Source organism: Ips typographus, linkage group LG9 (genome assembly GCF_016097725.1).
Source record: "Ips typographus isolate SLU linkage group LG9, UJ_Ityp_2.0, whole genome shotgun sequence".
NCBI lineage: Eukaryota > Metazoa > Arthropoda > Insecta > Coleoptera > Curculionidae > Ips > Ips typographus.
The window spans coordinates 8,063,170-8,088,611 of record NC_138430.1 but is presented as its reverse complement, the minus strand read 5'-3'; the positions used below and the strand labels follow the sequence as shown (position 1 = coordinate 8,088,611).

Below are 25,442 nucleotides of genomic sequence, written 5' to 3'. Positions count from 1 at the left end.
CAAACTCAAAGTTGTTTCTTTTACTTAAAAAAAAACTTAAATTCACTAATGTTCTGTGTATTCTTTTGTTCTTTAAATGTACAAGCTTCGAATATCTGAATATCACGTTTCTAACATCAATATTGTTCTAACCTAACCTTAACAAAAGACAAAAATACACATTGGGCTTGGGCATTACGTTGGCACTATTGGTAGCATTTGCAGCATAACGAGTTTACGTTGGCGTTTCTGACTTCCACCTTTGTCAAGAAAACAAACTAAAACGAACCAAAACCTAACCTCTAAAAGCTGCGGTCCATGGTATGTATGATAATGTTTGTATGTATTGTATTTATTATCAAGTATCTCATTGTACTCATTGTAGTTTGTTGGAATTCTTTCTAATGTGTAATGTTTGCAGTTTGATTACAACACAATTATACCCTTTTGTATAAGCAAGTTATGAAGAACAAATGATCTAGCAGTGCAGGATTCTATCATATAGTGTAAAGACCCACAGGTAAGACTACTTTAATACTTGATTTGATGTTACTGGTTTTCTTTAAATTTTTAGCTGTTTTCTACTACCTTTAAAAAGGTTTTTTTTTTAATATCTTACTTTTTATCTGTAGACAGATAAAAAGTCATGGGTGGTTCCCAAGGAAAACCTGACCCAAATGTCTATCTAAATGAAGCAATAACAAGGGAAAATAAAGATGTTGAGTTTCTTAACAATCTTCTAAGTGTAAAACTTAGTATTCATAATAAGGATAGGGAGGCATGTTCTAAACTGGACCATTATCTTCCTCAGGCAATTTTAAATAAAAATATAGACTTTCACCTTTTGATTGAAATTTTAGATAAAACTTCTCAACTTTGTAATGACCAACAAAAATTTCTGGATTGGTTAGCAGATTATCTTAATCACCCTTTTATAGACAAATTGAATAAGGTCAAAGCATTAAACTATTTGGTTGTATTTTCAGTCAAAAATAATCTTAGTTCACACTTAGTAATGGAGGTTCAACCAGAATTTACCTACAAATTTTTATTGGATTTAATGAAAACTGAAACCGAATGTAAAGTTGCCTACCAAACCTTTATTTCTTACTTTAAATTGTGTGATAAACCATCTAAAATTCAGTTTATTAATAATGCTTATAAGTACTGTCTGACAATAAATAACTTAGACTTAATATGTGCCTTACTCAACCACATCAATGGTGAGTATTTTTATATTGAAGGATGTTGTTTTTCAAATGATTCTTTTTGGATTCGTATTGAACATTATATATCTGGACATATTTCACATTTGCAAAAACAGGGCATACAAATATTAACAAAATATGTTTGTTCAAACACAACTCTCAATAAAGTGAGAGGCATTTTTCTGTCTTCTGATAGTGAAATGGCTTGGCAAGCTTTTTTCCTGTTGATTGATGTGGGAAGAGAGAAACAGCTTCATTTAGTGGAACCTTCCCTAAACTTATTGAAGTATTTGAAGCACTTGCCATTCTTATGGCAAAAATGTTGTTATCGGATATTTTTACAACATTCACAGTTGACCATAATTTATAAAGTTGTAATTGGTATATTTAAAAGAGTTTTTGATAGTCAAGATGAGTTGAGAGAAATATTAAAATTAACTTTACCAGCCATTAATAAGCATGAGTACAGTTTATTGTCTTGTGAAGTGTTTGACAGTTTGGCACATTTTTGTGAGAGCCTATCCACAAAACATTTTCAAGTTGTTTTAGAGGAGATAACTGCCATGCCCTCATGGAATTCTGTAAGTTTTTGGAAGGTTATTGAAAGTGTTTTAACAAACATAGATGACAAACAAAAATATGTGTCATTTGAAGTAATTCGGAGGATTTTGGTTTGTGCTTATATTCTTACACATGTTTACATCAGAAATGAGAGTATAAAATTTATTGTAGCTTCTTTTTGGAATGAAACAAACCAATCACAAATGTTTAAAATTATAGAGACTCTGATAAATTGCAATACTAAATGTTCAGTTAATTATTACTTTAGACCTGAAATTCAATTGGAAAAAATGTTTTTTGATGGAAACTGGAACCAATCAGATCAAAAAGTATGGTTTTATATTTTGCAAGATTCCAAATCTAATAATTGGACTAAGTTTCAAAGTAACTATAACAACTTAAGCCCTTGTTTGAAGTTATTGGCATGGAGAGATTTTTTACTGCAATTATCTAGATCTGAAAGCGATATAAAGTTGTTAAATGAAATTGAAAGTTTTTTACTAAGTTACTTTCAACAAAACTTATATTCAGATGATACAAGAAACATGTTTATTATTGTTTTTAAAATGCTATATTCAAGGTGGGCAATGAATGATCACATGTTTACTGAAGTTATTAGAAAACCTCTTTTTAGTCCATCATTATATAGGCAAAATCAATATCTTGTTGCGCTAGTTTTGGTTCAACCATATTTATTTACACCACCGTTCAGAAATACTAAAAGTAGAATATACCATAAGTCATATCAGGCTAATATAAGAATATTTTTTAAAACTGGATCAAGGGGCATTCTATCAATATGCTTTTCTAATTTAGTTGATAAAGCTATAATGTCAAGTATAAGAGTAGATAACTCTCTCATCGGTATCGAGTGTGTTAACCTTATTTATAAGCTGGCATCCAAACGAACATTCACTGAGGAAGTCACAGAAAAGACCATAGAACAGTTTAATACTTTGCTAGACTCACAAGGTAATGAAGTTGTACATCACATTTATACTAAAACGTACCAAGTTTTCCTTCAAATTGGTCAGTCACCTGACATTGTAAAATCTTTATTTAACGATTTTGTAACTAAAAATCTGTATAAGAATCTATTACAACTTAAAAAAGATCAATATTATAAAGATATTGTAACTAAGTTTACTAAAATTATTTGTACTGAAAACTTTACAAAGTACAATAAGAACAGCCTCAATTTAATTTTCGATACTTTATTAAATATCTCTTTGCAATGTCCGCAAATACGGCTTAATTTTACTAAAGAGTTGAACGATGTTGTTAGCAGAACTAAGGACAATTTTTATATTAAGTCGATTATTGACTTGTATCTTCAAGGCGTCATAGTTACAAAAGATGAGAGGTAAGAAAAAATTGAAAAAAATTGTTTGCATTTTTAGTTGTTATTGAATTTCAGAACTAAATTTAGCCTTTGCCAAGAATTCATTAATGATTCTGTACCACTTGATGTAAATCAGACACCAGCTGATAGAGTAAAGTAAGTTTGGTTTAATAATTTATTCTTTTACGTATTTAAGGCAGCTTTATTTTTAGTCCAAATGCTTTTGATGTTGTTGCAAGATTTTGGGCATTGAAGGCATTAATCACGGTTGGTCAAACTGACGCAAATACAGTTATTAACTATTTAACATCAAGATATCTAGAATCGTTCAAGAAGCGATATTTTCAGGATTCAAAGGTATGTGTGATAGGTCTGTTTGCAGAGGAGAGGAGGACCTAATAAGATTGTTAGTTGCTGTTGGGGTGGCAAAATATTTATTTAGCAGGATGTCTTCAAAATCGATCAGGAAGCTTTGGTAGCTAATTCTATGTAATGAGCTATTTAAAGAATAATTTTCATTCATTCCCACAACTGTCGTCCTTAATCGAATTTGAAATCATCTCTCTATACGTACAAAAATTCAAATACTAGATGATCTGTTATTTACAGATTCATTTTGAAAAGCTGAGACTTGTTCAAGCAATCTTATTGATTGCGATTCACGCAAACTTAAGCATTTCAGAGAAAGAAATCTTACATTCATTTGCTTTGAAATGTATCGAGCAGGAATCGAATCAAAATTGTGTAACGCAACTTTTAAATTTGATCCTGATTGCCACATTAAATGAGCCGACAACAGGTAAGCAAATATTAGAGTAATAAGAATGTCATGTAGCAGGTAAATTAACATATTTTTGCAGTTATATCCTGGATTAAGGCTTTAGATCCAGCTCATCCAACTGTTATAGCAAATTTGATGCCTACGTTGCTCCAGTTAACGTTGCTTAGTAATGAAGAGACTTTTGAGAAAACCATAAAGCTGATACTACCTTGGACGATGGGCGCTCAATTTAAATTGCGTGTGTTTGCTCAGGTAAATATTGTCGATCTATTACTATTAGTTTTGTCAAAATCAAAGTTTTGCAGTACTGCATAAAGCAACTATTGGCTCATGCTGCTAAAAAGGGGTATGAAAATGTTTCGAATAATTTTTCTTACTTGGAAGATTCTATCAACAATTGTCTAACAGCCAGTGAAGTTATGTTTGATGACACTTTAAAAACTGATATTTTGTTAGTAAGAGACTTTGATCCCCTTCGTGACTTATTATGGTCAGTGATTTTATATGATATTCCACGTTTGAACCAAGTGCACCAAACAGAATGGAAAAATGTGCAGATCACCTTACGGCATCTACATAAATTAGGGTCCAAGTTTTATAAATCTGAATTGGCCAAATTTTACCAGTTTTCAAATTTTTCTAAAGCCGTCGACATTTACTTGCAAACGAGTTGTAAAAACACCAAAAATACAGAGCCAGAACCGATCCAATCAGAAATATCGCACATACAGAAAAAGATTGTTCCATGGAAGAGCGCCTTAGAAAATGACGACGACGGGTCGAAAAGCTGCGATTTTATATTAGTTGCTTCTCTAATAGATAAGCCTCAAAACTTAGGTGGCCTTTCTAGAACGTGCGAAGTTTTTGGAATAAGTCGTATAGTGTTGAATGATGCTCAAATAGTAGCTGACAAGGAGTTCAAGAGTTTGAGCATGTCTTCAGAGTCCTGGATAAATCCCATAGAAGTGAAGGTTAAAGACTTGTGGGATTATATTATTACATTGCAGAAAGATGGCTACAGTTTGGTTGGAGCTGAACAAACATCAGGCAGCACAAAGTTGAATAATTTTGCTTTTCCCAAAAAGATGGCGTTAGTTTTGGGGTGAGTATAGTTTCCTTTGCCTAAAATTGTTGTAATACCATGTTTGGAATCCTTCATACTTACCTGCATTAGTATTATTGATTTATTCAAGTTGTTTTTGAAGAAACAAAAAAAAAACGTTAAGTATATAGAATCCAAAGCTTTAGACAAAAAACAACAAAATTTCAGAAACGAAAAAACTGGAATACCACCAGAATTCATCCCTCTGCTGGATAACTGCGTGGAAATTCCACAATTCGGACAAACCAGATCTCTAAACGTTCACGTAGCTGGTGCTACCTTTATTTGGGAATATGCCAAACAGCATTTAATATCTAAACCGTAATTAATGATTTAAGTGATTTAGTAATATACAATTTATAATTTTACATTATACTATATCAGCGCCATTATTGTAAAGATTATATACAATTTAGAATTTATATATTTTTCAATTAAAGCATTTTAATGGGATCGTGCTATTTCCGAAAAATACTGCAAAATATCCTCAATGGAAAATTCTAGAGTTACCATCGATCCAGGGTAGCATTGTTGAATTAGTTCCTCCAACATTTTGTACTGTCTAATAAATTCTTCTTGCATAGCCCGCCATACTACTTGGAGTAAATTACCTTCTTCAGAAAGGTGTTTTTCTACTTTTTTGTACAAAGACTCTATACCTTTTTTCACCTAGTAGTTGTACTGAATTAGAAACCTGACAATATAAAGGTGTTCAATGAAATTCCTGCTCAAAAAGGCGGCGCCAATAATAAGATTATAGTTTGTTGAGTGACTGACTGTTGCGTCACCAAAAAAAAACGTACGTCGGTGATCAAAAATGTGATTGTCAAAATGATTATAGTTTGAGAACACTTGCAGAGGTTTTTCAATAGCAGTTTTAGGCTTATGAAACATTCAAAACGGTCTTTGAGGCATGTGGCAATTTAAAACAATTCTTGGAAAGTTTAAAAAACTTGTAGAACCTTCTGGCACTTTTAAAAAAGGTTCTCAGTGGCATTTAGAGGTCCCTGACATTTTCAAAATGGTTCTAGAGGTATCTGGCAATTTAAAACAGTTATGGGAAGGTTTAAGACACTTGTAGAGAGCTCTGGCAATTTTAAACTATTCTAGGAAGGTTTAAAACACTTGTAGAACCTTCTGGCACTTTTAAGAGGTGCTCAGTAGGATTTAGAGGTCTCTGGCACATTCAAAACAGTTCTAGAGGCCTCTGGCACTTTTTTGAAGGTTCACAGTAGAATTTAGAGGGTCTGGCACATCCGAAACCATTTTAGAGGCCTGTGACAATTTAAAACAATTCTTGGAAAGTTTAAAACACTTGTAGAACTCTCTGGCACTTTTAAAAAGGTTCTCAGTAGCATTTAGAGGTCCCTGACACTTTCAAAATGGTTCTATAGGCCTCTGGCAATTTAAAAGAATTCTTGGAACGTTTAAAACACTTGTAGAACCTTCTGGCACTTTTAAGAAGGTGCTCAGTAGGATTTAGAGGCCTCTGGCACATTCAAAACAGTTCTAGAGGCCTCTGGCATTTTAAAACAGTTAAGGAAAGGTTTAAGACATTTGTAAAGGGCTCTGGCACTTTTTTGAAGGTCCACAGTAGAATTTAGAGGGTCTGGCACATCCAAAACCATTTTAGAGGCCTGTGCCAATTTAAAACAATTCTTAGAAAGTTTAAAACACTTGTAGAATCCTCTGGCACTTTTAAAAAGGTTCTCAGTAGAATTTAGAAGTCTCTGACACTTTCAAAATGGTCTAGAGGCCTCTGGCAATTTAAAACAGTTCTAGGAAGGTTTAGCATACTTCTAGAACTCTCTGGCACTTTTAAGAAGGTTCTCAGTAGAATTTTAGAGTCTTTGTCTAGTGAAATGATATAAGGAATTTAACGCAACAGTCAGAAAACACTGAACAGAGTTTAGTATCGTAAAATACTATTTTTAAACAATTTTATTGTATAATAAAGCGCTCACATTTTTTGCAGGATTAACTTGAGTAGTTTTTTTGAACACCCTTTTATTAAACAACAAATAACTTACGGTACTTCCCGGATATTGATTGATAACTTTGCGTAATTCTTGTTTACTGAACGCCAACTGATAACTGACTTCAGATGCTTTGACTCCGCTAGCTACTTTGGCTTGCACTCCTTCAAAGAAGGTCTAAAAAAAATATCGTTAGTAGTACTGTAACTCTAGTCTCGATCATTTACGTTTAGTTTTTCTAACGGTCGTCCAAAGTATAGAGTTACATAAGCCTGTAAGGCTTCGTTGTACTTTAACTTGGCTTCTTTCCGCTGATTGTCCAACACAGATATTTTTAATTGCGATAATAAAGAGTAGAGATAGTGGAAGTTTTCTGAAATAGGTAAAGTGATTATACCGCGGCATTAAATAGTTTTTCCTTACCCATTTTAATGACTTGTGAAGGCGTTTTTTGATCATTAGCATGTATGGGAATGTACTCGATTATCGTGTCAACTAAACGGGTGTACCATTTCTCCAAGTCAGCAGCTCGATCGCTCTTTAACAAACATTCGACATTTTCAGCAAAAATCTCCAAATTCGACACGTAAGGCAACACGCCCACTTTAGATTTTCTCGTGATCCTACATTCTTTAACCGAATCTATTTGAGTCTGCATAAACTGATCTAAAGACCGTTTAACTTCGATCAATTGCGATGCAAAAGTGTTGCTCAGAAACGAACTTTGTGCGGACATTACGTGTTGATTTAGGCACACCAACACATACATACAATAACTAAAATTAACCGTTGAAAAGTTGCTATAACTGGAGACGTTAGTTCCTTACAAACTATCCTGCCTTTTGATGTGATCGATTAACAAATCCAACTCAGTTTTCAAACAAGAAAACAAACTGCTCATCATACTGCGTACGTCCTCGTCGATTTGCTTTTCAACTTTTTTAAGCGGTAGTGCAACTTCTACGACAGTTTCAGCCCCGTCTAATGTGGTTAGAGTATTTTTGGATGTCGGGCTCAAAACATCTAACTAAACATTCACAGAATGACGGAAAAGACATTAAACCGCAATGAGACTGAATACCTGGAAGAATTTGACGCAAAACTGTTGTTCTTGTAAAAACACCGGTTCTAGTTGCTTTAACACTTGTTCTAAGATCGCTTCATAGCGATGCCTATCTGCAGAACTGGTTTCTAACGTCCAAAAATCTCTATCCAAACCGATCAGTGTAGTAGGCGATGTTACTGAATATGCTGTTAATTACGTCGTTAGTTAGGTTACAAGTGGGTGGTATGGAACTATTTTTTACTACTACTACCACAATTTTACCAAGAAATAAAAGTCCTGACAAAACTACTCTGAGCTTGATAGAAATGTGCGGTAGTTTACCCTAAATTAGGAATTTTACCTCCAATTTTTTCCCTAGCTGCGTTAAACAAGCCGCGCAAATCTCTGTCGTATAGTTTTCCTAAAGATGACGTGTACACTTCTTTAAGAGAATCATACATTTTTTTGTCCATGACCTGCAATATCCATAATAAACACAATGAAAAGTTTCACTAATTCCCTATAAAACAATCTTACCTTCATCCAATGCATTAATTCTGTGTAAGGATATAATTCCTTATGAACTCCACTGTGTTGTGGCAGAATAAGCCCTTCAACATTCTTATCGGCCTCGCCTTTATGATTGCCATAGTGTATAAATAAATTGTTCAACTGTCGGCTCAAAGTTCGCGAAAACTTTTCCTTATACTTTTCAAACTTTTTTCTTTGTTCTTGTACTGCTGCCATTTGTAGTAAAGCTTTATCTATATCCGAATTCATGGCCACTTTCAACGCATTTGCAGCCTTAACCGCTATAGCTAAACCTTCTGGTGTTGTAAAGTCAGCATCATCCAAAACTCTTTGGTACTCAATTGGTAAATCTAATTTTGTCTAGAAATTTGGTTATTACTTGTTAAATATTGCTTAATATACATACCACAATTCGTTCTAGTTCAGCCATCAGCTGCTGATTGTTCTTATTCACAATTGAGTTCATAGAGTTCTTTTTCTCCATGGTCTCCATAGTTTCTCTAACATGGCACAGTATTTCGTCATAGGAATCTAACTGTTTCTCAAGTCTGTCTGCTTCATTTATTGCTAATTCAAGTTGTTCCATTAAACTTTCAACATGTTCTTCAGCTGCTAAAACACACTGGACATTTTCACCATCTAGTAGAGATAAGTCTCTAGCTAATATCTCCATAAAGCCTTCCGCATTGCTAATAGCAAACTCACATCCTTCCATCAACCTATTTTTAATTAAAAAACCTATAAGTAGCATTTATACACCTACATAAACATACCTTTTCAAATCCTCTTGCTCCTTTTCTGTTATAGCCTGAAAATCCTCCACCATATCAGTATCAAAAGCAGTCAAGGGTGAAATTATATAATTATTTTCTGGTGTTAAAACATCCTCTGTGATCCAATTCTGTGGTACATTTTTAAAGACTGCCATATCTTTGGAAACATGCTTAGAAACTTGTTTCCATAGATTGTGTATAAAGGCATATCTCTCTTTTGAGCTTGAAGCCACCCACCTATACACTTTATCGAAGTATAAATCAAACTCTAAAGTTTCGAGAAGCTCGCTGTGACCGTCTAACGACTTCAGTTCCGCTATTGACCAGGTTCGTTTCCTTTTAAACTGTTTGTCAGATTGTTTTATTTGTATTATAAACACATTGAAGGGCACGGTAGTTGTTCCAACAAGGCATAAAAGGGAAGTTTTCTTTTTCTTTAGGTATTTGCTTACGTTACAACAGGCAATAAGGCGTTCTTCACTTGGATTGAAGACATCCTGTTGTAAAGATCGAATGATTGCTGAAGACATTTTAAATTATATATTTATAACAATAACGGTTTAGCTCACTACACAGATATTATTTACTACGTATTAAATTCTATAATTTTACAGTTTTGCATACAAATTTATATTTTTAAAGTTTAATTAATTGTTAACAAATCACCAAAACAAAACTATAACCTAAGATTTTCTTGATTGAAGTTGCTTTAATATCACGTGATCCCTTATGGGGGTGATTTATTAGTATCACGTGTTTAACTATAAAATTCAAGCTGTCAAACCGTAATCTGACATAAATGCGAGAAAATGTCAAGAAATTTGATGATGGTGCGGTGTGGTGGTGTATGTGAATTTATTTTGTAAATTTTAATTTATTTTAATTATAATTCTACTCACAACTTTTTATATCAATCATAGTGATTAACCGCGCGTATTTTTAAACAATCCATGGTAAAATTGTAGCTCACAATACTACTACAAATAAAATATAATGGTAAGTCTAGTGTCTGAAGTGTCTCATCAATTTATCTTCAAATTTGGGGGGGCGTTAATGTGGATTTTGGTGATTTTCAGGCGGATGAAGGCAAAAATGTCTCACTGACTGATAACAGTTTAGTGGTGGATATTTCTGATGCCCTCAGTGAAAAAGATAAAGTTAAATTTACAGTGCATACCAGGACCACAATGAAAAACTTTCAAAAGCCAGAGTTTCTTGTTGTTAGGCAGCATGAAGAATTTATCTGGCTTCATGATCGCTATGAAGAGGAGCCAAAGTATGCTGGTTATATTGTAAGTTGTTTGGTGCTTTTCAGGCTAGAAATCAGGCCTAGTTATTGTACTGCTTTATTAAAAGTGTTTTGTGTACTGATTATTGTTGCCTATTTTCATTACAATTTGAGGAATATGTGAATATTGCTATGTGCTCTTGTGTTATACCCTCCCAACTTCTTAATTAGGTACAGCAGGGAATTTTACTATGCATTAGTTTGGCTAAAACAGTCCTGGTGTAATTGATTTTTGGATTAGGGTTTTCTAAAAATTAGGGAAACACCAGTGTGTGTGTTAAAAGTGTTGCAAATCTCAGCATAGTGGGTAGTTTGTGATTGATTAAAAACAGCAGTTTTCAGTTTGCTGCTTTTTCTTGACTAATCACAGACTACAAGCCTTTTAAGTCAATTGTTGACAGTTGTTAGGTCTACCATACAATTTTGTTAATGCAAAAATGTCTAAAATTTTTGCCATAAATATTGAGACCTTGCAAAGGCTCAATAACAAACTTGTTTGGTGTTTTTTGAGTTGCATGCCTGAGTGTAGCAAATTGGTGAAAAATAGAACATTGTTTCCTTCTTGATGTGGTCTTGTGTGGTTTTGTGATTAGATTCATCAATTTACTGTCCTGAATTGATCAGTGTATACCAATCTAGCAATAAAGCTAATTAAGTTTTACAGAATTTTTTGACAAAATTTTTTTTTTGTGTGACAGATTCCTCCGCCGCCGCCTCGTCCTAATTTTGATGCATCAAGGGAGAAACTCCAACGTTTAGGTGAAGGAGAAGGTACAATGACTAAAGAGGAATTTACGAAAATGAAGCAAGAATTGGAGGCGTAAGTGCAGTATAATCAGATTAATTAGTAGGCTGTACATTTTGTGGGCAATTGCTCTGTTCTGGCACAAGTTTTTCCTAATTCCCTTTGACAAAGCCACCTTTTAAGTTATATTAGTCTGTATAAACAAATAAGATCAATAATTTTCCAGGGAATACCTAGCAACATTCAAAAAAACAGTGGCAATGCATGAAGTATTTCTAACGCGTTTGGCCTGTCATTCGGTGTTTCGGGAAGACACCCATTTGCACGTTTTTCTTGAATACGACCAAGATCTGTGCGCCCGCCCTAAAGGCAAACTGCAGCAGCTAGGTGGACTTGTAAAGTCCTTAGGCAGCACCACTGATCAGTATTATCTGAACGCCACTGTAAGGGACGTTAACGATTTCTTTGAGCAGCAAATGAGTAACCTAACCGAGTATCATACTCAATTAAAAGAAGCTACAACGCGCTCGGATAAAATGACCGAAAAACATAAAGGTGAAGGTCCCACGGTTTGTTAATAGGGGAAGAACAAAACGAGGGTTTTATGTTGCAGAACTTGCCGATAGTTATATTAAAATATCGTCGGGACTCGTCCAGTTAGCTAATAGTGATAACGGCCATTTGGATAAGTTTTTCGCTAGGGTCTCAGATTTTTTTGAAAAGTCCAGGGTAAGTTTCTGATAGCCGAAATTTGTTTTTGGTACAAAGGGAACGTTGCAGAAAATCGAGAGCCGGGTAGCAAGCGATCAAGATCTCAAACTGGCAGATACGTTACGGTACTACATGAGAGACAGTCAGGCGGCCAAATCGCTTCTAGTCAGAAGGCTAAAGTGTCTCGCCAATTACGAAAACGCTAATAGAACATTAGAGAAAGCAAGACACAAGAATAAAGACATTCATGCTGTGAGTATTTTATCTTTAATTATTATGTACGGGTTTTTCTCTATGATTGGGCTTTAACAATGTTTATAAAATTAGTATTTTTTCTTAACTTTCTACTTGAATATTAAGTAGTCTAATAAACATATTTTTTCTATGCTTCTACCAAAGGCTCCTGAAATACAAGAGGTATTTATTAGAAGTATAAGTAGTTTGTAGTCATTAGAGGAAAAACAGGGTGTCTCAAATTTGAAATCTGCCAAACAAAGGAATCCTTTATGTTATTTTCAACCACACTTTAAATTTGGAACACCTTGTAAACAATTAATTTGGTTAGTCAAAGAGTGATGTTAGCCAGCATAGCAGTGCATGTGTTGTATGGCTTTTACTCCCAAATATTGCTTCATTTTAAATGCACCATTTTGTATGGACTTACTTACTCCTTGATTAACTTAATGGATTTGTATTATAGGCTGAACAGGCACAATCAGCCGCCTGCGAACAATTTGAAGCCATATCTGCTCAGGCTAAGGAAGAACTATTAGACTTTAAAACTCGAAGATTGCACGCGTTTAGGAAGAGGTAGGGTTATTTGATGATTACCGATTTAAACGAACCAAATACGATTTTTCCGCAGCTTAATAGAGTTGGCAGAATTGGAAATAAAACATGCCAAAACTCAGCAAGAATTGGTGCGAAAAACCATTCATAATCTGAAAGAGCTCCTTTAAGTGATAATGTGATATCAACATATATTATTGAAGTTTTTTATTATCATCCAAAATATGTATTTTGTTATTTGTATACTTTTTTAAATGTTTATATTATTTAGTTACAAGTTTCAACATTCCTAGAACTATCAAACTAATTGTTTCAACAGATTAGCTGTTACTGGGTTTTTAACTTTGTTTCTAGGTTCAGAGCAACGTTAATTTGGTGTCGTAATATTGCATGACAATTTTCTTATTGTGTAACTTTTCTATATTTTGTTCCTCTCTTCCATGGCCCAAAAAGTCTTCATCACAATAGTTGAATAATATCTTTTCTCAATTTGTGGGGCAATTTGGAATGTTTACTTCCAGTTATGCGTCCTAAAATAGGATACACATTGTTAAATGAAGACTTTGTACATTAGGAGAATGATAACTGTATGTTCTATGATAATGTTGTTTATATAAGATTAAAATAATTTTTTGTATTAATAGAGTTTGATTCACCCCATAAATCAATTATTAATACTTTTATGCCCTCACTCTAACTACAAGGGAGTACAACACATCAAATTGGTAACATGATGTAACCATGTAATAGAAAGGTAAACGTCCATAAGCAATCATTCCATTTTACTTTGACATTTCAGTTTCAAGACTAAATATAAAATAGATAGAGAAACATTTATTCTAAAATTAGGAAACAATCAAAATTACAACTTAAGTCTTCTTTTTCTTCAATGAAGGTTTTTCAAAGATTTGCTTAGCTCCACCAGCCTGGCTAGTATGGAATTTAGTGTTCTGTTGATTCTCTACCGACCAAGGTGAATCAAAATGTGTGGTATCTTGGTCAACCAAATGCGTGTACTTAGTACGACCGGATCGTCCAAAGTTTTTGACTTGCATAACTTTAGGCAGTATAGTTTTATCAAAGTGATCTTCCAAGGTCGCTTGCGCGAAGTCTCGTTTGAAGATCTCGTCCTCCTTGTCCAGGTAGAAGGCTCCCCGATGGTAATACTTCTGTAAAAACTTGTATTTTCCTTTGACTGCTTTGTTGATGACGACCTTCGGGTTCAGACGCAATGCTAATCGACGTTCCTCTTCCGTCATGGTGCGCAACTTTTCGATTTCCATCTTCTCCTTTTCTATTGCTTCTCGTTCTTCTCTATCGCGTTTGATGCGTTTTAGCTCCCTTAATTTCCACGCCTCGTATTCGACTTCGTCGTTTTCGTCATCTGTGCACACGTCATTCAGATTAGGTTCATTAGTATCCTTATCCTTTTCTTCCTTTTTGTTGCGTATTAAGTCCTCCACTATTCGCAATGTTTGTCTGCGTCTCTCTTCCGCCTTTCTAATTTCATCCTCTTCCATTTTCTTTTGTTTGGCAGCTTCCTTTTCTTTTTCAATTATCGTCACGCGATCCTTCTTTCTTACAAACACTGGCTTCAATCTGGGACCGGTTTCCTCTTCAGAATCTGTATATTCCTCTGACTCCTCTTCCTCTGAAGAACTCAATTCCTCTTCTTTTTTCAAGTGTTCTTCCTCCTTGTGAGATTTGGCAATTTTGTGCTTAAGAGCGTCCCTTCTTCTCTCGATTTCACCGTCGCTAAGTTCTTCTTCTGATGCTTCATCATCAGGGCCTGCTTCTAGTGTGTGCACTTGTTCAGCTAATGTAACATTGTCAGGTTCTTCTTCATCTTCGGAAGATTCCAATACTTCAGCTTCAAGAACGTGTCTTCGTCTTTCCGGACGGACTTCAGTGTCAATTTCGACGTTTTTTAATCTCTTCAGTCTGGGATCTGTAAAAAGAGATTTTTTATAACCTCACTTTATAAATCTTGTTACCCAATATTAATAGCACTCAGTTACTTTGTTAAGACTATTAAAAACCATGTAGAGATGGCTTACCATTGAGTTCATCATCACTGTTGGCAGCAGGCTCTGGTGTACTTTCCCTAGGTTGATGGCGCTTCTCCAGAAAGTCATCCTCGTCACTCTCGCTATCCGACTGAATCTCCTGTGCGTAGTCAGGCCTTTTTCCCGAAACATACCTGTGCACTTTAACTTTCTGCATAGAAAGCTCCCCTTTTTCATTTCGAACAGGTACAGCCCCAGCTGTACTCTGAATGCCATAGATCAGTGGCGGATTCAGAGCCATGTTTTAATGGTTAAGTCAAGAAAGTAACACAACACCACACTGTAATTATTTTTATTTTATAGTTTTTCATAAAAGTTTAAAATTACAAATAATAAATAACATAAAAACAATGTGAAACATCAATCACGTAGAAATGTCAATGTCAAGTCAAATGTTGGTTCTGACAGTAGTGACAGTTCGAACCCCGCATTTAATCTTGTTTGTTGAGGAATGGCGGCTGGAGGACAGACGTAAATTATATTTTTGATTATGGGATAGGTAGGCATTCAATACTATAAACAACTAGTAGTGTTTAAAAACTTTTTATAATGTTAGACAGTTTTTAGTTTAGAACCAGTTCATCCAAAGGTATTTTCTTATGCACCATGTTCCCAATACTTTCAAATATTGCGGATAGAGCAGCAACGATTGAAGGTTTCATTTCCTCGTTGAGTGATTCCCAGTTTGCGTTGATCAGTTGATTGGTTTGTTCGCCTGTAAACAAAAAAGATTCTCTAGTGGCTGTTTGGGGTTTGGTACACACTAGTGACCTAGTTGGACGTCTCCGTTGAACAAATCTTTTAAGTTGAATATTGCTCTCTGTATTTCGTAGTCGAAGTTTGATAGGGATTTATTGATTTTTCCGTATTTTTTGCCATTTCTTTGTTCTATGTCGTAGACATAACTGTAGTTGTAGGTTCCATTAACTAAAAAATTGTACCAATTTATAAATTTTTTTTTTAGTAAAATAATGGTTTACCAAAAGATAATTTGCATGGTCCAGACCCTTGAAGAGGGAAAAACAAAATGCGACCATCTATTACATAGTTTGCTAGAACATCTATTAATTTGTTGAAAGAAGTAAATCTAATTCTTCTTTCTTGTTGGTTTATTCTGAAAATAATTAAATTCACAATTTTTTATAGCATAGCATTTTAATGAGCAACTTACCTAAAATCACGTATTTCTACGTTTTCTAAGCCAAAAACTGTTATATTAGTTAAGGAAAATTTCAAATTGTTGCTGCTAATTAGGTTTACTTCGGATATTTTAAATGGCTGGAAGGAAGGTAGTCCAAGTTTTCTGTCTCCTAAAAACATCAGTAGCACAAACCAGTAATTACTAACTTAATTAATTGCTACACGTAAAAAATAGTATCATTACACTTTGCACCTTTAGATTACTTCCTAACTAATATATAAATTATTTGAATAGTTGACTTGCCATTTAGTACTTTTGGAATAGCCTCCTGAGCTGCTTTAGTTGCACAGTCGTTGAAGTTTGTTTTCGAACATGGTTTAATGTACTTTGCTGTAATAAAAATTATTATTAATATTAATTACACAATACATAACCAATAAACATACGTAAACTGCCAGCTTGAAATCCGTTTAAATTAAAAAACAACACAAATAATATGAGAATAAACATGTTGAACTTGCAGACGTGCAGAACTGAAAATGAAAGTGAAAGAAGGGAAACAGATAATTAAACATTTTCTAAAATCACATTTTAATATTATTTTAATGTTCTTGTTAGAAAGTGCTTCCTATTGTTGTTATAATTGAGTTCAAAACTGTTACAACTACTGCCCACCATGGAGCTATAAAAGTCAACTTCATGTCAACTCTGTAATTTATTAAAAACACTCACGGTGATAATTATTAAATATTTAATTGGATACTCGCATGTTAGTACATTAAATATGTGTAGGTTAAAAATTTTCCTAAAGAATGACAAGTTTATAATTGAAATCAATATATTCACTGGCAATTATGTGTAATCATAAACCATTGCTATACTGGAATGTTTGGTATCATTTCAAGGTGTAACTAGACTACACCATGTACTCTACAACTTTTTTAGTACTGCTGGTTTGTGGATTTTCAAATCAAACACCACGTAAGTCCTAAACAACTTGTAATTTAATGTTAAAGTCATAAATTTGTTTTAGCTTCTTATATAAAACCATGCAACAAAGAAGATCGTAAGTGTTACATTGAGCAGGGAAATAACGTGATAAAACACATAATAAATGGGGACAAAAACTTAAAGTTGTCCAGTGTGAATCCAATGAAAATACAGCAAGTTTCTGCCACATCTAAAAACATGTCACTTGAATTCAATAATATAGAAGCTTACGGACTTGATACTGTTGAAATAGTTGATGTAGAGTAAGCTGCAGTGTGGAAATGCTCCAAAAGTGATAATTTATTGACTATTATTTTAGTTTCAATTTTGATAGGAAGAGGATTTATGTTGAATTAACCGGTGATCACATTACTTTAATTGGTGATTACAAAGAGGAGGGTCAATTTATGTTTGTACCTGTACAAGGAAATGGAGCATTTAACATTACTTTCAGTGAGTACCACAACAAATTGATATAAATGGTACAATTAATAATGTTGTAGAAAATGTTGTGTGCAAGTATCCTTTAAAATACAAAGAAAAAGTGATAGAGGGACAGCACTATGCAATTATCCAACCTAACTATAACCCCGAAGTAATTGTAGAAAACTACTATTTCGAATTTGAAAATGTTTTTAATGGAAACAAACAAATGAGTAATAACGTTTAAATGACTTGACTATAAAATTACCAACGTTTTTATAGGTGATCATGTCAATAAACTCCTTAACGAAAATGCTGATGCAGTCATAGAAGAAGTGAGGAGTCCTGTCAATAAAGTTGTCAGAACAATATCCGACATTGTTTTTCAATCTATTTTTAAAAATATCCCACTTGAAGAACTGTTTTTAAATTAAAATGTTAAAAATTGCCAATAACATGCTAATTAATAGTGCAATTAGATTTGTTGTGATGTTCTTTTTATAATAAATGAGATGAGATTAACATTTAGTTTAGTGTTACTTCTATATTTAGTATATTTAAGTTTTAGGCACACAAACAATTTGAGATATTTATTTATTTTTGATTCTGTATCACAGTTAAATTTGTTTTCCATTCTATTTGTCAAGTTGATTCTGCATGTATTAAGGGCTTTTAGTCCTGAAATTGTTTTTGAACCTTGTCAAATAACAATTAATAAATTTAAAATAGCCAAATATAATAATGTAAATTAATCTCAATAAATTTCATCAAAAGAATAATTTCGACATCTTGTATATTTTCTTTATACATACATTAATTATTTCTACTAAATTTCTACTGTTTGTAGTTTCTGAATCACCATGTAAGCTTCAAAATTTGTCTAGTTAGAAATTGAAATTGAATATTCTGAAAATGCTATTTTTATTTTGATGTATTTGAAAAACTTTCTATAAAAGAGGTTTTGGTAATCTAAAATGTCCACTTTATAATTGTGTTGTAGCAATTAGTTGAATTTAAAAAAATATGTTATAAAAGTGATTTGTTGCTTTTTAAAAATGCGTAATAAATTAGCATTTATACATATCAACCACGCAGTTAGTATAGTTAATTGCTGAAATTAAATCACTATTTTAAGTAAAAAAATCATTTACATCTATCATTAATATTTTCGTATAGGTATATAGGAACAAGTTATAGACAATTTTGCTTTAAAGTCAGTAAAACTAACTGAACATTAAATATGCTTCTCGTACTAGTTTTTTTGGTGGTTGATATTTTGTTTTTTTCTGATGCAACTTCATTGCGTAAGTACCAATTTCCATTAAACAGCACAATAAAATAGATTTTTCCGGCATTAGCGTCCTACATCAAGTTGTGCAAACAAAATGATCGTGCCTGCTACATCCAGCATGGAAATGATGCTTTGCCGCATCTGATAAATGGTGACAAAGACTTGAATTTGCCTGAACTGAATCCGCTTAGACTCGAGAGGATTGAAGCTAATGCAGGAGATTTACGGCTTAATTTTAAAAATATTGATGTTCATGGGATAGACACATTGAAGGTGCTTGATATGGAGTAAGTTTTTTTGGGTTGAGTCCAGTTTGGTTTGATGGCTGAATTTCAGTTGGGATTATGGAAAACAGAAAATTTACGTTGAATTGGAAGTGGAAACTATCAGTTTAACTGGACAGTACTCGGTTGATGGAAAGATTATGGTCTTACCAATTCAAGGAAATGGTCCATGTAACATTACCCTTAGTAGGTTTTATTCACTGCTAAAACCTTAATTATTAATAAGAATGTAATTCCAGAAAACACCAATTTAAAGTACAGTTTATTCTATAAAATTGAAATTAAAGGGGGTTTGCATTATTCAGTGGTTGAAACGGGCGATAAACTGGAATGGAAAATCGAAAAGGCTTACTTTAAGTTTGATAATTTGTTTAGTGGAAATAAAGCTATGGGTACGCAATCTTTTAATAATAATTATTAAAATTTAGTACATTTTTTTATTTTTTGTAGGCGATAATGTCAACAAATTCCTTAATGAGAACGACCAAGATGTGCTTAAAGAAGTCGGTGGAGCTGTTACTGGAATTGTAAAAGTGGTAGCAAACAAAGTGTATAGTGCTATATTGGGCAAAGTTCCAATAGAAGAACTTTACCTGCATTAAAGTACAATGAAAAACAGCTTAAACACGGTGTCAAGAAATATTTTTTGTTAGGTTATTATTTCTTGAATATTTTTAAATGTTAATTTGAGAAACATTTCTACTTAAAAATGTGTATTATCAAACAAGTGGTTAAAGCAAAGTCTTACGTGAATGCTTTGTTAACCGATTTGAAAGCTGTTTTCACAAATTTAGTAATAAATTTTGAACAATGTACCCAAAAATTGTTGATAAATGCTGCATTTGATGCTGCTGAAAATATTGCTCAAATACAGTTTGTGCTTACTAAAAATGAAATTACTGTTACATTCTAAGTGGACTATGTTATTATACACCTAAAACTACAAAAGTTTTTTTTTAATTTCCAATCATTATAGTGATACAAAACAAATAATTAGTATCGACCTTTTAACTAATTGAAATCAATTTCTTTCATGGCTGAGTACTCTGTTCCATTTATTATAAATTGATTTTTTCCCAAATTATAAGGTGCATTTTAGTGGTTAATCCTAGTAGACAAAAAGATGCCTCGATTTCCGATAATTACTTTGGTGACTGTGTGTAATTTAGTGGTTTGTAGCGGAAATACACGTAAGTACAATTAAACTTCTTGCTCCCTACACTAATTTAACTTGAATTCATCAAATTTGTATAAAAACTGTTTCATCATCAGTAAATTGGCGTGTAACGAAAAGACAGAAAAAATGGCTTATACTGGTACTTAAATAGCTAATGAATAGCACAATTAGAGAATTAACGTTACCATTAAGTACTGTTCATTTTCGTAACAGATCTAACAATGTTTTCCCTAACTGTAGCATTGGTGGTATGTTTAGTGACTGTTATTGATAGTGCCCCTTATATTAGTGAGTTTTGAGTGCTGTTCTAACTGACATTTACCTACTGTTTTTTAGCTTCATATTTGAAACCTTGCAGCAAATCAGATGCCAATTTAAGGGACTGTTTTGTCAAGAATGGAAATGAGGCCCTTCCAACCTTACTTAAAGGAGATAAGCATTTAAAACTGCCCAGTCTTTTGCCTTTACATTTACAGACAGTCGATGTTAGTCCTGGACCTGATTTGAAATTGATTTTCAATACTATAGACATTTTTGGGCTGGAAACTGCTAAATTGACTGATATGAAGTACTTAAGTTGTATATAATGTTTACAGTCACTGTAGTATTATTTTTTAGTGTCGATTTTGAAAATAGAAAAGTCTCCATACAAGTTTTGCTGGGAAAAGGAGCACTAATTGGAGATTACATAATGGATGGGAAAATTATGATTTTGCCTGTCACTGGAAATGGACCTTTTAACATAACCGTTGGTAAGGTGGTAGTTTTTAATAAAGTTCCACTTAATCATCATTGTTTCGTATTTTGTAGAAAAAGCGGACTTGAAATACATGTTTTCCTACAAGAAACAAACCAGAAAGGACAAAGAATATGCAATCATTCAAGGGGATGACAGTTTGAGTTGGAATATCGAAAACGTCTACTTTAAATTCGATAATCTGTTTAACGGAAACAAAATCATGGGTAAATTTCATTTCTAGTGTGTTTTAGTAGTTTTACACTTTTGTGTACAAGATTTTGACAGTTAATACTTCATTGGCAGCAGTCAAACTACTTTTACTAAAATTAGCTATTTATAAACCATTTTCCAGGTGACAACATTAACAACTTCCTCAATGAAAACCCCCAGGATGTACTCAAAGAACTTGGAGGGGCTGTCACTGGAGTTATCAAGGCTGTAGCCAATAAAATTGGCAAAGCTGTACTCTCAAATATTCCCTTTGATAATTTATTTTTGCCATAAATTTGAATAATGCCTTTTAGCACCTACAGTAAATAATAATATGAGAATAGAAGGCTGGTATAGAAAGCAACAAAATGTAGTATCACAAATAAAACAGTATATAATGTAATTCATTGTTTTATTATTTCTTTTAAATCATCTTTTGATTGAAACTGATACTCTACTTTAACTGCTTAAACTTGTTAGGTAACTATTTTAATGACAACAAATAACTACTTTTCCTCACTCTCCAAAAAAGCAGCCTCTTTGGTGTTTTGTTTAAATTGTACAAAAAATCCTAATTCTGCTTTCAGCTGGTGCAAAAACGATTCTTTCCTCCTTCTACTTTCCCTGTAAATATGTCCAACCATTTCCAGGAATGATCCAAATAGCGCCAAACTGGCCCCCAAAAATAGAACCAGAAAAACTCCACCTACATTTTGCAGGCTTAGGGCTTGGGCTTCGGATTCTCCAGATTTTGCCTTGAAAGTTTGAATTTGAATGCTATTTACTAAATTGGACTTGACATACCGAGCAGGTGCTGCCACCTCGTTTTTCCTTCCACCATTTAATCTTCAGACGTGTCAAAACTCCAGTTTCTTGCAATTTTATGACTGCAGTACTCAAGTCATTTCTGTAGGGCGAGTCTGGAATCAGAATACTCATTCAAATAACATATAACTCAAATTTGGTTTTGGGACCTTTTTTCATTGCTATGCCATAACCTTTATCATCCAAAAGACCTCCAACTTGGGCTAAACTACAATGCCTTTGGGTTACATATTCTATAGTGGTGGATTCCATTAGATAAGCGTAGTTTTCAGTTTCAACCCTTTTCACCCCCTCTTCATTCTCATCAGTCATGTACTGGGGGTGTTGTTTCATGTAGTTGTAAACTTTACGATGAGTGGACACGTTTGAATCCTATTCAGAACCTTTTTAGTTAATATGGTAGTTGGACACTGTTTTGTAGTACCCTGAAGAAGTTTTCAGTAGCTCCTTGTTTTTTGGCCCCATATTTGATTTCAGTTTGCTTCGCCAAGTCGTCAATGTTTTTAAAAGGGGCGACCAAAGTTTCTACAGTGAGGAAGGCGGCTAAATTAGCAGTGTAGGAGGCCACCATAATCAGGACGAAAAACCACCAGAAACCTGAGGCTGTCCTAGTTGAAATGCTTCTAAAAAAACTCATTCAAGTACATTTAATAAATTACTTGTGGAACAAATTACATGGGAGCCAGCTCAGATCCTTGTTGTAACAACCCTCCAATGGTATACCAAAGAGAGTTTCTGATGCTAAATTGATTTACGTAGTAGTCTGGTTCCTCCACGCATGGATAAGGGTTATTCCATTCTGTAGGGGACAGTCTACCCATAATAAATATGGAAATGGACACCAGAGTGTAGGCTACCCCCAACATCAACCATACTGAAGTAGAAAATGGGGAAGTGAACATGAATAAACTAGGAGGAACTGGTTCTGGCTTCTTATACAAAATGCTAATCCCTGAAAAGTCACTTGTACAGCATTTTAGAAGCTAAAATATCGGGTAATACAAACCTAAATTCATAAAAGGCATAGTGAAATCCACTGCGTTTTCTCTTTCTGATGTTATGGTTAGGTCAGTGATGGCCAGATCTGCATTCTACAAGGAACATTGTTGCAACTTTGCCTAAACTACAATGGGATAATTTACCCCTTGAATAACTTGGCTAATCACACCATCCCACTGTCCTGTGGCTCTATTTAAATTACCATTCTTACCATCCTCTTGGACTATAAAAGTGTAGTTGAAACCTAGTAAGTTACTCAATTCTTGTATAACGTCAATACAAAAACCCTCAAATCGATCGTTTCCCACTAATTGCTCTGTAGTTTCTTTCAACATGGCATAGGGGGCAGTCTGGAAGCAAACCTACAGCATCTGCGCATTATTGTCTTTTTTAAACCATACCAAAACTATCACAATTTTGAAAGTTCTATTAAAAATATTGTACTCCATTTCAGTTTCTTCTAAAGGAGGCACGTACACTCGGTTTAGGGTTAAATGTCTGGTGGAGGTGTCCCAAACACCAATTTTTGCCAAACCGTTTAGGGTCAACTCCATTAAGTCCAATTTAAAGTCTCTTCGGAAGCCTTCAAAATCAAATTTGACTTTTCTGGTAAGACCATTGTACTCCATCTAATAAAATATTTGTCCAGATGAGCTGTAAAATGGTAGTCACTTTACTTACTCCTTTGATCTGATTGGCTACTGTAGAACCATATTTCCAGGAGGCAGTATCTTGACATGACAAATCTTGTATTTCCAATCCGTTGTACGCGGTAACCAGTTCTCTGAAGACTGCATGAAACATGTTGATTCCATCAATCAGCAGTGCTGCAGAAAGTGGAATTTTCCAGGTATGCTCTTCAGGTAAGTTGAGCATATGAACAATTTCTTCGGAATATTCGGTTACTTTTTGATCTTCCGGATCAAACAGGCGGATCTAGAATTACTTTCTATTATACTAAAGGTTTTTGTTTTAATGAAAGGTTTTTACCCCAGTGATGTTAGCTCCCCCATACTGAAAAGGCTCCAGGTCCAAGGTTGCCAAATCCAGATTTGTTATAATGTAGTTGTAGTGATCAGTTATGATTCCAACTTGCTGAGCTTGGGTCAGGACTTCATTCAATATTTTAAATGAACAATCCAGCAATATGTTGCTGTCTGGCATTTTTTTTATATTAGTCAGAACCTTAGACCATTAAAACTACTAAATTGAGTCTTTTAAAGGGTAGCTTTTTTGGTACCTCTCTAAAACTCCCTGAAAAGTCGCGATCCAACTGTCTAAATATCAAATGCACTTCATACTCCATGTTAAGTTCTAGTAAAGGTGCCAGTCTATACAAACTCTCATTGTCCTCAAACAGTATAATTACCCTTTTCCAGTTGTAGAGGGTAACCTATAAACAGTGAAGAGGTAAGTTTTGATTGGGTCAATGTTGGGTAGCTTACTAGATGAACAAAAAAATTGGTAATTTCACTAGGGTGGGGGTGTAAGTTGATCACACACCGATTTCGAGATATTTTAGTGTCGTAGTGAAACTCGATTTGTGGTATTTCCTTATAGTCACAAACTGACTGAATGTAATTTGAAGTGTGGGTTGAACTAGGCCCTATTATACCAATCACCTTTTTCTCCAATAAAGTGCAAACCGCTGCAAAATTTTAAAACTAAATTTGGTGGAAGAGTAAAAGTATTGTTTTACCTTTCCTAGCATCCAAACTGTTAAAGTAAGACACATTGAAACTTTCCCCCACTAAATCACTTCCAAACTGACTCAATTTGTTTAAAGCAACTTGAAATGCAACGTGATGCACTCGATCACTAAACACTCCACCTTAAACACTCTAAATTAATATAAACTTTAAACACTGAAACCACTCTCACCAATTTGATACTCGCTGTAAATTCCAGAATTGCCCAGCAACACCAAAATCACGGTAATCCACTTAAACATGATGGAAGTTTTCATTAATTGATCATAAAATGGCCGAAAGAGTACAATCAACAATCAAACTTAAACATCAACACGCAAGAGACTATAAATTTGAATGTTGTACGTTTTTGAAGCGGGCATTAAACTGGAAGTTATTTTTAGTGTAGGAAGTTTTGGAATCGTGCCTGGTGTTTTGATTGATACAGTGATTTCAGTTTTTGATCAGTTTCAGGAAGATTTTGTTGGTTTCTGAGAGTTTTTTATTAGTTGTGGTCAAAAATTGCTGATAAACCAATCATTTCGAAATGATAATTTAACATGTAGTTTTGCCTGTAAGTCTTGAAAGGTTCAATTTTGGGTTTCATTTTGTTAAAAGCGAGTATATGTTTTGTTTCACAGCAAATTACGAACTTGCAGTTCTGTCAAACTAATCTGTATTGAATAAAAAGAGGAAAATATTCTCTATTAACAGTTAACCAGAAAATTCCCATTTTAAATAATTTCAGGTTTAAGAAACTACTGTCTAAAAAGTTGCA

The 25,442-nt window shown here is 33.9% G+C and overlaps 8 protein-coding genes across 12 annotated transcripts; 4 read left to right on the top strand and 4 right to left on the bottom strand.

Moving 5' to 3' along the window:
- Window positions 1–4: 4 nt before the first annotated feature.
- Window positions 5–5,426, top strand: LOC145734298 (uncharacterized). Of its 3 annotated transcripts, none has more exons than XM_081987582.1 (9): window positions 5–300; window positions 401–499; window positions 554–3,111; window positions 3,166–3,246; window positions 3,291–3,447; window positions 3,700–3,889; window positions 3,951–4,123; window positions 4,177–4,973; window positions 5,142–5,426. In XM_081987582.1, the coding sequence occupies exons 3-9, from the start codon at window positions 626–628 to the stop codon at window positions 5,296–5,298; spliced, it is 4,041 nt and encodes a 1,346-aa protein (XP_081843708.1). In that variant the 5' UTR covers window positions 5–300; window positions 401–499; window positions 554–625; the 3' UTR covers window positions 5,299–5,426. The 3 variants fall into 3 exon arrangements, with proteins under 3 accessions (XP_081843708.1, XP_081843709.1, XP_081843710.1); XM_081987583.1 differs by having other exon boundaries at window positions 365–499; XM_081987584.1 differs by having other exon boundaries at window positions 7–300; window positions 3,303–3,447.
- Window positions 5,228–9,980, bottom strand: Sec3 (exocyst complex component Sec3). Its single transcript, XM_081987596.1, has 10 exons — window positions 9,299–9,980; window positions 8,932–9,244; window positions 8,532–8,885; window positions 8,356–8,470; window positions 8,031–8,200; window positions 7,777–7,976; window positions 7,373–7,725; window positions 7,177–7,322; window positions 7,004–7,126; window positions 5,228–5,642 (listed from the first exon to the last, which is right to left on the bottom strand). Exons 1-10 carry the CDS (start codon window positions 9,826–9,828, stop codon window positions 5,418–5,420), a joined length of 2,529 nt encoding a protein of 842 aa, XP_081843722.1. The 5' UTR covers window positions 9,829–9,980; the 3' UTR covers window positions 5,228–5,417.
- Window positions 9,981–10,132: 152 nt separating this feature from the next.
- On the top strand, window positions 10,133–13,468 carry Snx6 (sorting nexin 6). 2 transcript variants are annotated; one of them, XM_081987608.1, is made up of 9 exons: window positions 10,133–10,294; window positions 10,375–10,590; window positions 11,285–11,406; window positions 11,558–11,886; window positions 11,945–12,060; window positions 12,112–12,294; window positions 12,442–12,459; window positions 12,743–12,852; window positions 12,908–13,468. In XM_081987608.1, exons 1-9 carry the CDS (start codon window positions 10,292–10,294, stop codon window positions 12,999–13,001), a joined length of 1,191 nt encoding a protein of 396 aa, XP_081843734.1. In that variant the 5' UTR covers window positions 10,133–10,291; the 3' UTR covers window positions 13,002–13,468. The 2 variants fall into 2 exon arrangements, with proteins under 2 accessions (XP_081843734.1, XP_081843735.1); XM_081987609.1 differs by lacking the exon at window positions 12,442–12,459 and having other exon boundaries at window positions 10,134–10,294.
- A 130-nt stretch (window positions 13,469–13,598) lies between these two features.
- Window positions 13,599–15,269, bottom strand: Mfap1 (Microfibril-associated protein 1). The gene is made up of 2 exons (XM_081987605.1): window positions 14,889–15,269; window positions 13,599–14,779 (listed from the first exon to the last, which is right to left on the bottom strand). Exons 1-2 carry the CDS (start codon window positions 15,136–15,138, stop codon window positions 13,701–13,703), a joined length of 1,329 nt encoding a protein of 442 aa, XP_081843731.1. The 5' UTR covers window positions 15,139–15,269; the 3' UTR covers window positions 13,599–13,700.
- Window positions 15,270–15,424: 155 nt separating this feature from the next.
- Window positions 15,425–16,761, bottom strand: LOC145734320 (protein takeout-like). The gene is made up of 6 exons (XM_081987619.1): window positions 16,485–16,761; window positions 16,342–16,428; window positions 16,069–16,207; window positions 15,878–16,011; window positions 15,669–15,824; window positions 15,425–15,612 (listed from the first exon to the last, which is right to left on the bottom strand). The coding sequence occupies exons 1-6, from the start codon at window positions 16,546–16,548 to the stop codon at window positions 15,461–15,463; spliced, it is 732 nt and encodes a 243-aa protein (XP_081843745.1). The 5' UTR covers window positions 16,549–16,761; the 3' UTR covers window positions 15,425–15,460.
- Window positions 16,762–16,808: 47 nt separating this feature from the next.
- LOC145734321 (protein takeout-like) lies at window positions 16,809–17,979 on the top strand. The gene is made up of 5 exons (XM_081987620.1): window positions 16,809–17,019; window positions 17,072–17,291; window positions 17,348–17,481; window positions 17,532–17,684; window positions 17,734–17,979. Exons 1-5 carry the CDS (start codon window positions 16,962–16,964, stop codon window positions 17,883–17,885), a joined length of 717 nt encoding a protein of 238 aa, XP_081843746.1. The 5' UTR covers window positions 16,809–16,961; the 3' UTR covers window positions 17,886–17,979.
- A 620-nt stretch (window positions 17,980–18,599) lies between these two features.
- LOC145733935 (protein takeout-like) lies at window positions 18,600–21,555 on the top strand. The gene is made up of 9 exons (XM_081986965.1): window positions 18,600–18,755; window positions 18,810–19,029; window positions 19,079–19,212; window positions 19,266–19,418; window positions 19,477–19,626; window positions 20,540–20,771; window positions 20,822–20,955; window positions 21,014–21,166; window positions 21,295–21,555. Exons 1-9 carry the CDS (start codon window positions 18,692–18,694, stop codon window positions 21,444–21,446), a joined length of 1,392 nt encoding a protein of 463 aa, XP_081843091.1. The 5' UTR covers window positions 18,600–18,691; the 3' UTR covers window positions 21,447–21,555.
- Window positions 21,548–25,194, bottom strand: LOC145734302 (glutamate receptor ionotropic, kainate 2-like). 2 transcript variants are annotated; one of them, XM_081987595.1, is made up of 14 exons: window positions 24,858–25,194; window positions 24,676–24,807; window positions 24,422–24,624; window positions 24,217–24,369; window positions 23,967–24,161; window positions 23,658–23,912; window positions 23,378–23,605; window positions 23,120–23,326; window positions 22,984–23,068; window positions 22,653–22,929; window positions 22,402–22,597; window positions 22,127–22,349; window positions 21,957–22,072; window positions 21,548–21,907 (listed from the first exon to the last, which is right to left on the bottom strand). In XM_081987595.1, exons 1-14 carry the CDS (start codon window positions 24,940–24,942, stop codon window positions 21,659–21,661), a joined length of 2,604 nt encoding a protein of 867 aa, XP_081843721.1. In that variant the 5' UTR covers window positions 24,943–25,194; the 3' UTR covers window positions 21,548–21,658. The 2 variants fall into 2 exon arrangements, with proteins under 2 accessions (XP_081843721.1, XP_081843720.1); XM_081987594.1 differs by having other exon boundaries at window positions 22,402–22,600; window positions 24,858–25,189.
- Between the last annotated feature and the right edge of the window lie 248 nt (window positions 25,195–25,442).